This window comes from Thunnus thynnus, chromosome 8, assembly GCF_963924715.1.
Source record: "Thunnus thynnus chromosome 8, fThuThy2.1, whole genome shotgun sequence".
NCBI lineage: Eukaryota > Metazoa > Chordata > Actinopteri > Scombriformes > Scombridae > Thunnus > Thunnus thynnus.
This window is the reverse complement of record NC_089524.1, coordinates 15,685,679-15,700,620: the sequence shown is the minus strand read 5'-3', so window position 1 is coordinate 15,700,620 and position 14,942 is coordinate 15,685,679. Positions and strand designations below refer to the sequence as shown.

Sequence of the window (14,942 nt, the reverse complement as noted above, 5' to 3'; positions counted from 1 at the left end):
TAACTGTGCAGTTATATGTTCAGCACGCAGGTAAAAGCGTCGCGATTTGGAAAGTTTCTCAGCTTTGTTATTACTTCAAATTGAACAGAAAACTTCGATTTCATGGACTCTTAAATCGAAATTAGTGAAAAACGTTGATGTATTTCGCTGGCATCATTCAGTTATGGTCTTAAATTGCATTTTTTTTATTCATCCATATCATTTTTGAAACGGAGTCTAGAATATAAACGCACTACATGTGATGATGTCACTTTCATACTCACAGAATATCTCAAAATGACCAGGTGCAGTTTAAGATTTTGGAGGAAAATGTCCACCGGAGCTTTTTCGGGATGTTTGTAGCATTTTGTAGTCAAGCAGCTGAAGAGAAATAATTGCTTTTTAATCAAAGCTATAACTCAGTAGAAACTTCTTCTCTCCTTTGCATCAGAACGGAGCGACCCGCAGGGGGGCGCTGTGTGTCCATGTCTGTAACTACATGGACCGGGAGTCCCAAAGGCAGAGTGACACGCTGTAGAAAAGGTTTAAAAATAATAATAATAATAATAATAACTGTAAATGCCAACTTCACAATCAAGACGTTAATTTAAGACTTGCCACTGCAATGACAAATTCCAAAATGTTGCACAAATAATTCCGCAAATATCCGATAATTCTATTCTTCAATATCAAGACTGTCTAGATGGGAAAACTGCCTTATATGCTGCTTTAATTATTCGGTACAGGAGCTGTGAGAAACAAAGAGTGGTCTGGGAAGAAGGAAAAAAATATATATAAATGCACCTTTGTTTTAAACAGACAATGGTTTTATTTTGATAATAAATGTGAGACTAAATGATTGTCAAGGTAGACAGTTTTTCAGTGCAGCTGCTTCAACAGTAACCCCTCCTCCTGGTACCCCCCCGCCACCCCCCCTCCACCCCCACCCCCTCCCTCTCTCTCTCTCTCTCTCTCCCTCTCTCTCTCTCTCTCTCTCTCTCTCTCCTTACACTCTCTCCTTATTCCTCCACAACCGTTTGCTTCATTCCAGTGCACAAGCCGAGCGACGCAGACGGTTCACATAACAGCCAAAGCCGATAAATTCGCTCAGGGAATAAAATATCTGTAAACTGCGAGGCTGTTTCTTTTACGGGAATACCACTTGATCGTGGACGCATGTGAGCGCGCACATGCTTAGCTGGGACTACACCATGGTTCTGACACAAGTGCGGCTATCTCTTCCTCTGCTCTGACCACAGAGAAAGTCTTTGGATCTTCCCTAGAAGGCTGGTATTTCTTTTCTCAGTGACTATCAACGAAATACTGCTGGAAATATTCTCCGGATGGTGACTACGGACTGGACTACCTGTTTTCAGCTGATTCGCTCAATGCGAAGGGAAAGGACTGGGATTCTTGTGCCAACTGCATTTTCTCTGGTTTGAAAAAAAAGAGGCACGTTGGAGATCACTGAAAAGGGAGAAAGGCTGCTATATTCACATATTTTACACCAAGGGTGTTATTTCCTCCGAACACTCAGTTTACGTGTTTTGGTGAATGGGGGCAACTCTGGTCCTGGAGGCTTGACACAGCTGGGACTGAGACAGGGACTGGGTGCGTGGAGCGTCGGATCGCCCAGGATTGTATTCCCTCCACTCTCTCTCTCTCGTGGGTCTATTTACATGTCCGACCTGACTGCTTTATGACAATGGATTACTTTCTGCTTTTATGCAGCCTCTTGCTGCCTGTGGTATCCGCCGTTGAAGGTAAGAAATCTCATATTCAGATGGTGTTATGTTGCGTTGCAGGATGCCTAAAGCGTATGTTTCCTCCATACCAAGTGAGCCAGCACCCATGCCTCTACGAGGTTGGGCACCGCAGCGGGTGAGGCTCCTGTACCCAAATTCTTTATTTTATTGTCACCCCCGAATTAAAACCAAGGTTTCATTTTCAAAGTGACCATCTGGCTTTTTTTAGGGATCGCTTAATGGCATTACTGGCTTTATGCGCTCTGGCCGGTGCGGGTTTCAATACACGTTTGTTATGCGCGTCAACGAAAGCTCATACATTTCAATGGTAGTTGTGTATTCCTTTTTGTAACATCAGCAATTGCCGGCTGCTAGAGCTTTCTTCGTCACTTTAAGGAAATTAGCTCCACACTGTATCTCATCGGGGAGTCGCGGCACCAAGCCCCCCCAGACACTTTCCCTCAGGTCGGCTGCGTGTATTTTAAGGTTGTGTGAGTGTGTGGCCTTTTGACATGTACACCATCAGCTGGAGTCCAAAGTATACTGTCAAAAATACTGGATAAAAGTATACATTCCTATTCAATTCATTTGGATAAGCTTTATTACGTTTTTTTTCTAATATAAAGAAACACACAATGTAATTTAGTACGCTAAATATCCTGAATTCAAATTAATCGTGACTCGTTTAATTTTAATTTCGTTTGAGCCTTGTTACTGTTTTCTATTAAAATGAATTCGATTGATTATTTACAGTTATATTTTATACCAGTTTATTCCAACAACTCCGCCTGCCTTTGCTGAATGTTGATGTTTGCCGTGCGTAAAATCGATGGGAAATTCGAGCTGCCTCCCCCCCCCCCCACCACCACCCCTGCGAGATAGTGTCCCACTCTTCTGTTATTTTTTCCCCTACATTTTTGAATGTCTCATTCTGCTCTGATCGGTGAAATAAGGCCTAAAGCTTGAACTTATAATGCTGGAGTCTAGGCGAGCCTCCCTGGCTTGTGGTGCCAGTAGGAAAGTGGGACAGTGGGCCACTGGCTCACTGAACGCTTTTCTCTCTGAGCTTGTTCACGACCTGTGCGCACAATGCCGTAAGAGTCTTTTGTTAATAAGAAGTGGAATACGCCCGTCAGTTAGATGAATGGGATGAATTATTTTTCAACGCAACTTTTTGTTTGACCATTTTCTAATTGAGGCCAACAATTTGATATAAAACGGAGATATCAGCTATTTACAGTAGCCAGGCTGTCAATAAATCATAAAAATATAAAAATGGAAACCATTTCTATCTTGAAATTTTTATTTATTCCACTTCATTGGCAGGTTGTGTTACTTATAGTGAACACTCTTTACTAAAGTGAATTATTTAAAATGAAGATTATATTTTTTGTAATCTGGTACAATACCAACATGCTTGCATTTGATTCAAGTATATCTCTCATTCCACTTTCGAGTGTTTTGACCTTAAAAACACCCGTAGGCTCGTTACTGTCCGTGCTGGGAAAACATCACACTACTTTTTGAACTCCTCATGAAATCCCCGTTTTGATCAAAAAGAGAAGCAATGCTTCCTCTGTCAGGACCAGGCGTAAAGAATACACAAGTACCGAGGCTGAAAATAATGTAAAGCCTATCTGATACGGTTTGATGTTTTACTGCTTCCTCTTGATAACGAAGTTAATTATGATAAAAGTTCCAAACCAGGAGTTACCTCTTCGCTCATACATCTGAAATCAGCCAAACACAAACTTATATACCACTAAGCACAAACTTTGCTGCACTTTTGATGTTGCTAAATAAAGTGCTGAATAAATTAAAATCCTACTCAGTAGAAGGATGTTTATCACATATCACAGTTTTCTAATCCCAACATTCTCCTGAACTAAATTGTTTTGAAATTGTAGTTCTTTATTTTGCTACAGACCCCCCGGACTCCTCTCAGTGACCCCCCGAAGGTCACCTGACCCCAGTTGGGAACCATTGACTTAAAACACATGGCTTGAATGGACGAGTGGAGTGTTGCGCTTAAGTTGGGGACTCAATAGATAGATAGATAGATAGATAGATAGATAGATAGATAGATAGATAGATAGAAATGGAGGCACATGGGCAGAGAGAGCTGCTGGGTGTTTTCTTGGCAGTAGTAATGACTTGGATGCGCATGGGCTCGAAATTGATGTATTTCGTTAGAACAATATATTCCCCACATAAGTGATGCCATAAATTGTACCCGACCGACCTGGCTGGGGGTTTACCTAAGCTTCTAATACAGCTGGATGATTTATGGCCGCTGTTGGGACTTCTTTCTGGGATCTCTGGGTTTATGGCGATTTAGGGAGAAACAAGCGGCCTGGTAGGGGAAGTTTCTCCGGCCCCACTATGCGTTTCTCTGGGTCCCGGGGTCACACAGCCCGGGGAGAGGCTCTTAATGAATTCATGTTTTCTTTTCTTTTTTTTTCTCTCTTTCTCTCTCTCCCTCGTTTTGACTTTTTTCCTCCCTCACATCTGCTACTCAAATGGAAATGCAATAGTTAATCCCAACGTCTTCAATCTTGTAAACTGAGTTGCTTTTAATTATTTAATTATGGGGCCCTTACACCCGGGGCTTCGCCCGTTTGTGAGTCCCACAGTTTCTGCAAACAATGCTAAACAATCATTTGAATCTACTCAGACATTATGCCTCATTAACTGGTTGGGTAATTGTACGTGGCTCAAATGAGGCCCAAAAGCGAATGACCAGTTATTTTGCGCAGGGCTTGGGATTCTCGTCATAATGGTTGATTCGTGTCTCTGTGCAAAATTAATCAATAACCTATGCAAATCACATCTAATTCACTTTGATCGGCTGGGTATTTACAGTTCGGGCAGTAAAATGTATTCCGATTTGCTTAGTTAATGTTTTATGTTTTGCCAAAACAAGAAGCACATCGATGCAAAGCTGGTGAGGTCAGGATATTCGATGGCCTCACTGGGTGTAAGAAAGACCTTGACTGTAAAGCTGCCATCAGTGTGCTGAGGAGACAAATTGCGTTGATGACAGTCCTCTGTAGCGCACAGGCGGATTGGTTACTCTCCGGTGTAAATTACTTGTGATGGAGTGAGGAAGCACAGAAAAAAAGGACATGAGCACAGGCACCATGAGCACATAAGGAGGCCGACAAGTAAACCTACTTGGATGCCGTTTATTTGAGTTTATTGTCCTAATGCATCGATGTGTGTGCATTATGGCTTTCTAGTGTTGCTTAAAGAAGACACATTACTGTTTCTTATTTAGACTCTTACAGCCTGTAAGCTTTAGAGGGAGTTTCAGGTGAGCAAACTTACTACGGATCCCACTTCAGATGCCACAACTGAATAGACTTACATATGTATACTGAAAAAAGGTTTGTATGTTATGTATCATGGCTAAAAAAAACCCTGTTGTGCTTGCAACCAAAACTCCAAACCTCTTATGACGACTTCTCGTTGAATAACTCTCACCTTGAATAATTTCCTGTCCAAACTAAGACAAATGGGCTTTTATATTCGCAATCCAGGTCCCCCACTCATTCTCCATGCTTTTTTTTTTCTATTTATGACGGTATAATTCGTAGAGTGATTACGCACAACCGGGGCCTTTGAAGCGCACATGTTAGTGTTTTTTTATGTGGGTGAGATCACACCTCCACAGGAGCTTTCCTGTGCCTGTTTGCAGTTGGCACATTTCTCATCTTACTCTCTCCCATGTTTTATTCTCCCCGGGCTTTTTGTGGCAGAGGAGGTCCCCTCGTCAGCATCATTATTATTTATATTATCACCGTGATAAGACATTGTGACAGGCAATGGCGCAGTGGCAAATTTAAAAAAAAAAAAAAAGAAAGAAAATTTGGAGGGGAGGGGGATTGTAAATTATTATCTCCAAGTGGTGATCATCAGACAAACTAAACCCATAAAAATAGTTGATTTTAAATTAAAAACAAAAATAGGCCACACAAAATAACGTTTCATGAAGATAAAGGGCGTAGTTGGATTTTTTCCCTTCAGAAATGAAAATACGGGTAATCTATATTCAAAGAAATATAATACGTGCGTAAACTATAATTTAAGTGATTTTAAGTAAACACTGTTTGTCAGCGGGTGTGTTTTTAAGCCCTGTCTTTCAGAGAAAGAACCAGTGTGACAGCTTTTTAAAATCTTTCTTCTTCTTAATATCAATACATTTCACAAGATCAACTTTGGACCTGTTCATAGATTCTGGAGTGTTGCATTTTGCTTAAACTCAATCAACATTCATGATGAACAGAGTAACAGGGCCATTTTGTCGGGCACACTTGCTGTCCGGAGGCTTGATTTAAGAGCGCAGCATCAGTCTGTGTGGCCATAACAGAACTCACAGTGAGGCTTAAATGCTAAACTTTACTGCAGGAGCTCTTCTACATAACACCAAAAAGCAAATTACTGAACAAATGTATTGTAGGGCCACAGTTGAAGTGACAAAAGGAACTATTAAGTGGCTCTTTGGTGACCATTCAAAGGCAGAGTGGAAGCGTGTTAAAGAGGCGTGAAAGTGAATTTGCAAAATAAAGTCATCCTGGCAATTCTGCTAATGAGTGATCCTGGAGGGCAATGTGGAGGTCAGCAAAATGTTAAATGGCTTTTATCTATCTATCTATCTATCTATCTATCTATCTATCTATCTATCTATCTATCTATCTATCTATCTATCTAGCTGTCTATCTGTCTATCTGTCTATTTATCTATTCTTATTTTTTTCATTTTAAGAAATAAGATAATGCTGGTAAGGGTGTAATTAGAGACAGTCACACGGAGAAACACACACGTGTACAAAGTGTCAGCTGATGCGGTCTTATTGATCGAGTGAATCAGGGCCGCTCAGCCTTTTAAAACCGCAGAATCAGGTTTGATTTGGGAGATTGCCTTGCTGTCTTCTTGCTAGAAACAATTACCCATTCATAAGGATATTTATCAACGCGTCCTGAATCAATTGGATAGTTAAAGGATGACTTTGTCTGTTGTGCAACAGCCACAAATGCACATTGAGCACAAAAAAATAAATATATTTATATAATTATAAATGATATAACGATCTATCATTTTAATAATTCTAACAATAATAATATTATAATCAGTATATAATAAGGATATAATGACTATTGTTATATATTGTTATTATTATTATTATTATTAATAATAATAATAATAATAATAATAATGATAATTCTGTGAGCAATAATTTAGATTCACTGACAAAATGGTCTCCTTAGATTCATTCTTATCTAAGCAGGGAAATTCTTTTTTTCCCCCTAGATTTGAACTGGATATAAAACGTAGGCCCTATATCCGGTTCAAATCTAGTGAGTTAGTTTTGCTTTTCGTGTACAGTACTTTCAAACTGTACTTACCATAGTCCATTTAAATTTCAAATACTTGCTATGTGAGTTCAAATTTGTCACACAAATCTTGACATGCACTTGTTCAAAAGAATAAATGAACAAAGAAAACCCATGAGAGAAAACAACAGCACCAGGCCATCAGCCTCGGTATCCTGGTATATTGACCTCGACAGGGATCCCAGCCAGTGGGTAGGTCATATGCTAGGCAGCAGCCATATTGAACAGATGTACAGTGACTTAGGTTCAGATTGGCGTAAAGCTCTCAGGAAGAAGGGAAGGGGGAGTGGTGGACAACGACATGTTGGGAGTTGGGTCAGGATGCCATGGGGGGGCTGGGCTGTGAGGTAGTGGTTGGGATATGGGGCAGATTTGGATCAGAGACCCACAGAGAAGCAGAGTCGGCAGACTTTACAGATGCAACGGGCCTGCAGGAGCACTCATGTGTGCACCGACTGATGGCTCATGGCTCAAATGGCGGCATGGAAAGATTCACCAAGCTGGAATTTCACATGTAGCAAGCAACAGCCGTGTCTGGCCTGCTGGGGTCTTCACACACCAGGAGGTGGATGAAGAAGGATGATTGTTGAAAAAAGCAGGGATGAAAACAGGGATATTTTCAATTGAGCTTTTCTTTCTCTACCACTGCACTGTGGAATCTGTATTGAAGATGAGAAAATATGACACAAGGGGGTCGTCAGGTCAAGTCAAGTCTGTTTTACTCTAGGGCTTTACAACATTAAGGGGGTTTGCTTTTAGAGCTTACAAAACAGAATCAGCAGAGACAGAATATAAAACTATTGGCAAAATTATGATGTTAGAGAAATAGAGCATAAGTATATTATTATAACAGTAACACAGTGACTCGGTGACCTTAAATCCTACCCAACTCCTATCTTTTTCAGCTGACATAAATATTTAGATATAAATGTCAGGTTCATTATGTCTATATGTGCACAATAGCAACAAGTCTAAATAGTAGTAGTAACTAGTGCTAATAAATAAATTAGCCAGTTTAGTCATTTACATTTTACTATATCGTGACACTAAAGTAATTTATGTGACATTATCATAACATGAATGGTGTGATCTCATTCAAAGAATATAATCAATGAAAAATAAATAAAACTGGATTACATTGTGTTTTACCAGAATTTACACTCTGACAAACACAATCATACTCGCTACTTAGAGTGTTTAAATGTGTCCTGCCTTACTCTCATTATTGTTGTAACTTCCTTCAATGTATTTATGTTCATGTAAACAAGCCATAGTAAGTAATCTATACTGATGTCAACTTTATGAGAGAATTGCTTCTTTGAGGGACATTTTCCGGAGAAATCCCAAAGCTCTGTGTGTGTATGGCTGTTTTGTGTATGCCATTTGTGTGTGCAGGCCATCCTGGCATCTGACAGAGGGGCCTTGTGGGATGGCAGGTCTTTGACACCCACTGTCGAGAGTGAGCAGGGGAGGGCGAATGTGTCTGGGCCTGCCCACCACACAGACGCCCTGCTGCTGTCCATAGTCAGCCGAGCAGAACAAGAGAGAGAGACAGAGACACACACACACATAAAATGGGAGTGAGAGAGAGTGAGGGAAAGAGAACGAGGGAGAGATGTTTGCACTCACAGGCAGCGCAAGATGGGTGGCACATCTAGTGGGTAGGAGTGCGTGTGTATGTGTGTTTGGGAGGGTTCAGGGGTTGATGAGTGTTTGTGTGTGAGTTGCTGGGGGTACAGTGTGTCAGGATATGGCTACTTCACTAACAAAGGTGGATTCAATTAAAACGAAGTGACGGCTGGCAATGAGAGATGGAGATACCATCCTCATTAAAGTTCCTTGTAAACCAAAATTGATATTCGTTTTGATCGCAGCAACAGATTTTCCATTTTAAACTTAATGTTTCTCTTATAATTTTATTTCCTGCAAGGGGGAAAAGACAAAAAAGTAGATTGACGGCCCTTTGTATATCAGTCTAAATTTATTTAAAACCTGTTCATTTTTTGTCATGGGAAAGACCAGCATATGGCGGTTTAATAGTGTGTGTGTGTGTGTACGGATGATAGGTGTTTCACTTCGTTCAGCACGCTCAGATAGACTCACCTCCACTTTGGTCCTTACTGCACCATATTAATGGCTTTCAAAATACTGATGAAATGTTTGACATAACAGTAACGGCCATCAGAGTTGGCGTTTTATAGGCCCTGTCTGCACCGGATATCCATAAAGTGCAGCTGAAATGACCATGTGTCAAAATGTCCAGATTATAACTGAGTTAGGGCCTGCTGTGCTTCCCACCCACTCTCAACCCACGTCCTGTGACCCCTAAACCAGGGGTCATTAGGGGGGTCTGGTTGGATGATTTTGAGGCGTGGGTGGGGGGTTGTCACTCCCCAAGGCTAGTCTTGTTCCTTCTCAACAATAGCTGTTCTAACACAATCAACCTCCAGGGGTTATAATATTCCAGGTGGATAAAAATACACTGAAAAGGATATGTATATTTAGAGGGACCAACTGCGATTTTCCATGGCTCGTTGACACACATAAACACCAGCAGACCAGGTCAAAAGCATGGTCAGAGACTGGGTCAGAGATGTTCTTTTCATCATCGTGGCCGGTCTGTAGATCAGGGCAGTTGTACTATTTGCATGTAGGATTTTATGAAAGATGACTAAGAGCCTGTATGGACATGTGACGGCCATTTAACTCGATCGTTACTCGGCGAGCATAGAGAAAGCAAGGACAGTTGAAGGAACACAGGAGGTTCGAAGGATGGGGTCTGGGGGGGTAGGCTCCTTCTATAGCAACATTTTGATCCACCTCCGGGCCTCCTCGCGGCATTTCTTTACAAGCCTTAGACTCTTGTAACAAATTTCGCCGATGGAGCAGAAAGAGATCTTTGATATTTGTCTTTAAAAATAGCCAGTTACATCTGGAGAGTGGACGCCGCTGTAAAACTGTGTGCCTTGAGGGGGAAGAAAGGCCACATCACCTGGTTTCAGCCTTGCCGGTCTTGTTAAATATAAGAAGAAAAGAGAGATGGAGGAAATGGGGAGGGAAATTTCTTTGTTGAATTTAACTGTAGCTGGGTGGTTGATGGTGGGACTTTTTGAGGCACAAGGCCTAGCTCCAGGCCATGTTCCCTTCAAGAGCAGGAAAACAGCTTTTGTTAATTTTCAAAAAGCCATACTGTGTAAGCCAATGTGTGATGATAGGAACAGCTTCAAGGAAAAGCTGAAGTCATGACTGATGTGATGGGCTCGAATGTCCACTGTAATTAACCATAATGCATGTGTGAGAACAAGAGTGTTTAAACGGTGTATATTTTACTTGGTAAGGGGTCTGTGTTTCTGTTCACATTGAGTGCAGCATTGCAGCAGGCCGCTATTACACCTTATTTTACCCCACTTTTCATCCTTGGTGTCAAAAACACTCGCCACCTGCACTTGATCTTCACTTCAAAAGGCCCACAGGCAAGAGGAGGGCTCCCCACTTCTGTAAAATATTTCTCCCTTTCTCTTTTTGTCTTCTCAAGAACAGCAGCAGGTTTAACCAGACCCCTGCTCTCTTATCAGCAGTGCACCAAATTCACTCTGAACATCTTCAACACACTCTCCTTCACACGGCTCACACACGGTGAATCCAACACATTTCAGTGGCAGCAGCTCCAGTCACACGTGACCTTTTGTCAGGATATTTACATAATCCCCATGGTTCCACACAGCAGCCTCCTGGAGGCACTGCCAGCTGTGGGGAGCATTTATTTAACCTCAGCTCAAGTTATAACTGAGTCTCAGTGACACAGTGACTTTAATGTTTAAGTGAGTGCAATATTTAGAGGACAATGAAAAGATGATCAAAAAGCATAACTGGCTATTATTAAGGCCATCATTTCTCAGGGGCAATCTAGCAAATGTGGAGGTGTTGCTTTTGGTCTTTTATTACTCAGATGGTCCTGACACCTGTCCATTTGGTAAAACTGTAGACTACAGAGAGCTGTAAAGTGGTGTGTGAGTGTGACACAGATACTCTGTGTATTCAGTAGACGGGAAGGGAAGTTAGGCCACCCTGTGGGTTTGCCATCAGCTTCAGTCAGCTCTACTTTTAAAAGAAAGTCTGTTCCCCGGCAGACTTTCTTCCTTTTGATATTAAGATGAAATCAACTCCAACTGGTTGAGTATATTAATTTTATAAGTTTTATTATACACATGACTTATTTCATTACATCGCCTTAATATCAGTTCAGGTTTACTAAACTACACAACTCAACTGTGGATAAAATTCATATGTATTATGCTATTTCAAGCATATTTCAAGTTTATATTTCTCTGCTAGTGACATGATGGCTGTTAGCTGTGATTTTAACAAGGATGTGACAACAAGTGCTGTGATGACTAATTGCAATGAGTCAGATAAAAGCATTGCACAATATAGGCTGACCACCTCCCTCTGTGCCAAGTCAGGCCATAAACAGCTTCCCTTTCCCTCTCACACCCTATGGAAATCCCTTCTGACCTTTCAACTCACACACACACACTTAACACACATGAATGGTGACAGTTGCTTAATCACACAGTCATACACACGCATGCACACATTACCTCTGCCCAGTACACATACACATGAACTCCCCCCACCTCATCCTCATGCACTCACCCGCCCGCTTCTTAGGGTCAGAGCCTGCATCCACATCCACTCACTCCACTGCTAATGAATCAATCAGCTGGTTCCATTCATTTCATTGCTGTCAGACCCCATCAATCAGCCCTTTTCTCCCCGTCCCAACAGAGCAGCAGGGGAGCTCAGAGATCGAGAGGAGAAGAAGGGGCTTGAAACATCCAGACAGTTCAAAGACTCCTCATTTCTTATCCGCTTTGGTTCCACAGAAATATGGTGTTTTGATGGTGTGTAGCAGTGTGTATGTATGTGTGCGAAACGAAAGAGAGAGAAGGGATTAAAAAGAGATCAAGAAGGCAAGACATCTTCTGCTAGAGTTTATACATGGTATCTGACCTTCCTTTTAACTTTGCGAGATTAGCTTGTTAGCATTGTGGATTTCAACATCACGGGAAGGATAGAGATAGTAGGTGGTGGATTTGTGCTGGGTGCAAGCTCATTCACTTCTAGGGATGCCCCTTATATGCTATGATGTATAAACTACCCCGCCCTACTCTGGCGTTTCAGCCTCTAGCTGGGCTAGGTGAGCGATTTGCATGGTGGGTCCAACTCTCGCCATGGTCCTCTCTTCCACCTACTGAGTCAAAGTCAGAAGGTTATCAGTTATTAAAGCCCCTCAAAGTTGGAGTTCTGTGTGTGTGAGGCTGTGCAGAGAGAGAAAGAGAGGGGGGCAAAAAGAGATGGTTTTCATTTTTGAAAGCCAATTAGTTCTGTGTAATGGCCAGCCAGTTTATTTCATAAGGTGTTGAGAAAAGTAAATATGCAGGCTTGTTGCAGAGAGTTTGCAGGGAGCCGAGGACAACTGAGGTGAGGTTAAGGGGTGAGGATGGAGGAGGACAGGTAGGAGGCAGAAGAAGAGGAGGAAGAAGTGTGAGGATGTGAGGAAAAGAGCACTGGTGGGTTCTGGGATGGTGAGATCCATCTGAGCAGAGAAACTTTAATCTCCTGACTTGGACATTTGCCACCAATCTATCGTCCAAGTCTCCACTTTCACGCCATGCAGCTTCCTCACAGCTACAAGATTATGCCTGGGAAGAGAGATCCACTGCTTTCCCCAATACCTTTCACTATCTTTAACCCTCAGTCTCCATCTCTTACTCACACATACACTCACATCAGTCCCAGATGAAGAGTCTAAGCTTTGATGCAGTCTGGAAGGAATCTGCCAGTGGTTTTTTAATGACTCTGACAAGCAAGCCAGTGCCGATCAATGGAAACATTGTGTGACGATTTCAAGATGCAATCTCCGATAATGTCAGAATGGGTGAGTCAATGGCAGATGGAACGAAATAATTAGAGTTGAACAAAAGGCAGAGGGAGCAAGTAAGTAAACACAAGTTGCATATGAGCAGTGATTGCAAGCTTACCTATAGCCTATTTTGGATTTACTACCTGCTCTTGTTTCAATATTTGGTTTGTGTCAAAGTTTACCTTCAGATAGCCACTGATACGAACCACTATATTCTATTGTCAGTTGATTAGAGGACGTCTGAGGATGTATAACTACGGTGGTGGTTTAGCACAAGTTAATCAGGTGGCACCAACTTCAAGGTCCCTACATATATTGTGCCAGCCAGACATCTTGGCGCCGTGGCATGCCAAAGAGGAAGAACCCAAAGGTGGGCATTAGGCAAAATCCTCTGCAGACAAAGCCTCCTTTTATTTGCTGTTTTCCTTCCTTTTCTTCACCTCCCTGTCACTCTCTGGCCTTGTCCCTTTTTCAGCCTTACTCTTAGCCTATGATCTCTCCGCCCCTTCTCTTTAACCGTCATTCTTGTCTTTTGTTCTTTCATGCCATCCCTTTTGTCCAATCGTTCTGCCCTCTGCCCCTCTTCAGTTCCCTCTTCTGTGACTGCAGCTTATCACAGTTACAGTAGGTCCTAATTGCAGTATTATTTTCCTTTCCCTGTTATCTCATGCCCTTTTGATATCAAAATCCCAACAGCGACAGTAAGCACCTGGGAGACAGATGCTATTTATTGCTCAGAGACCCTTTGTTGTTGCCCACTACTTGATAATGTCTTGACTGTCAAGATGACTTCCCCTATTGTGTATGGAGAGAGGAAAGGCTGCAGTTAAAAGGCAAGGCAAATGCGCGTCATCTCCCCGAATTCCACTGATCAAAATTGTTTCCCGTATCTCACGAAGGCCAAATGGTGTTCTGTATACAGAAACGGAAGAAAAAAAATCAGGTTCAAAGACTGACACTTACATGACAGGTCTGACATGTACTTTTCTTTCAACTTGTCATTGTCGCCCTTGGCTTTTTTCACAATACATGTTCCTCGGCTGTTAGCATGGACAATAAAAAAAGATTAGCGCAGAAGAAACGACTACAAAAAAGAAAGGCAAGTGCCTCAGTGAGCTGTAACACAATATGTTGCTTTAGGTGACAGAGGGTGTCTAAGTGTGAGTCGTATGAGGTGTCAGGGTCTTAAATACCTCAGCTGAACAGCTCAAGTGTGAAAACAATCGGCAGAGACATGAAAGTGTGAGTGAGAACACACACAGGGGTCAGATAACTCCTGGCCAGATGGGGATGGTCAAGTGAACAGGGGAGAAAGGTTGGGGGGAGTTGCTATGTTTATGCCACCAGTGTCAGGGAAGGGATGCAAAAGCATTACCCCCTGTGCCACTTTTGGCCTCTGTAAATCCCCAGGGGTGCAGGAACTAAAAGGGTGGTGATGATTAGAGATTCAATTTGGCTTGCCATCAATCAATGCTATCAAGATAGACAGGATCGCTGCCGATATCCCATCCATGCAACCAGATTGGGTTGGTGCCTCTTGGGATTCACGCCCTTTTTTCACGCTTTGTTAATTAAGCGACCAAGCTGCCCCTGCACTTACTTATTTATGAATCTTGGCTTCGACCGGTACTGGAGACCACTTGGTCTTCCCTAATTAGTCCGTCACTAATGGCTCTGCTTCCAGACAATCCATACAATCTGAACCCAGACCACCAACCCCCACTCTGTCTATGCAAAGAACCACAAAGAACCATAACACCCATATGACCTTGACATTACACAACCCACGTTGTCTGGTGTTGTGTTTCTGTGGTACTGGATAAAGTGCTCCACATGGGATAATGAGGCAACACTTAAAAAAATCAATTTCCATCTCCGTCTGTCTAAGTAATTCCTCAC

At 42.2% G+C, this 14,942-nt stretch overlaps 1 protein-coding gene across 10 annotated transcripts in view; it reads left to right on the top strand.

Moving 5' to 3' along the window:
- Nucleotides 1-996: 996 nt before the first annotated feature.
- Nucleotides 997-14,942, top strand: part of LOC137187670 (ephrin type-B receptor 3-like) — a 62,737-nt gene continuing 48,791 nt past the window's right edge. For 4 of the 10 annotated variants that reach the window (XM_067596746.1, XM_067596744.1, XM_067596741.1 and 1 more), the window contains exon 1: nt 1,000-1,742. In XM_067596746.1, the coding sequence (XP_067452847.1) occupies nt 1,679-1,742 (64 nt within the window). In that variant the 5' untranslated portion in view covers nt 1,000-1,678. Of the gene's footprint in view, nt 1,743-14,942 lie in introns of all 10 variants that reach the window. The other 6 variants (XM_067596748.1, XM_067596747.1, XM_067596749.1 and 3 more) reach the window with 3 other exon arrangements.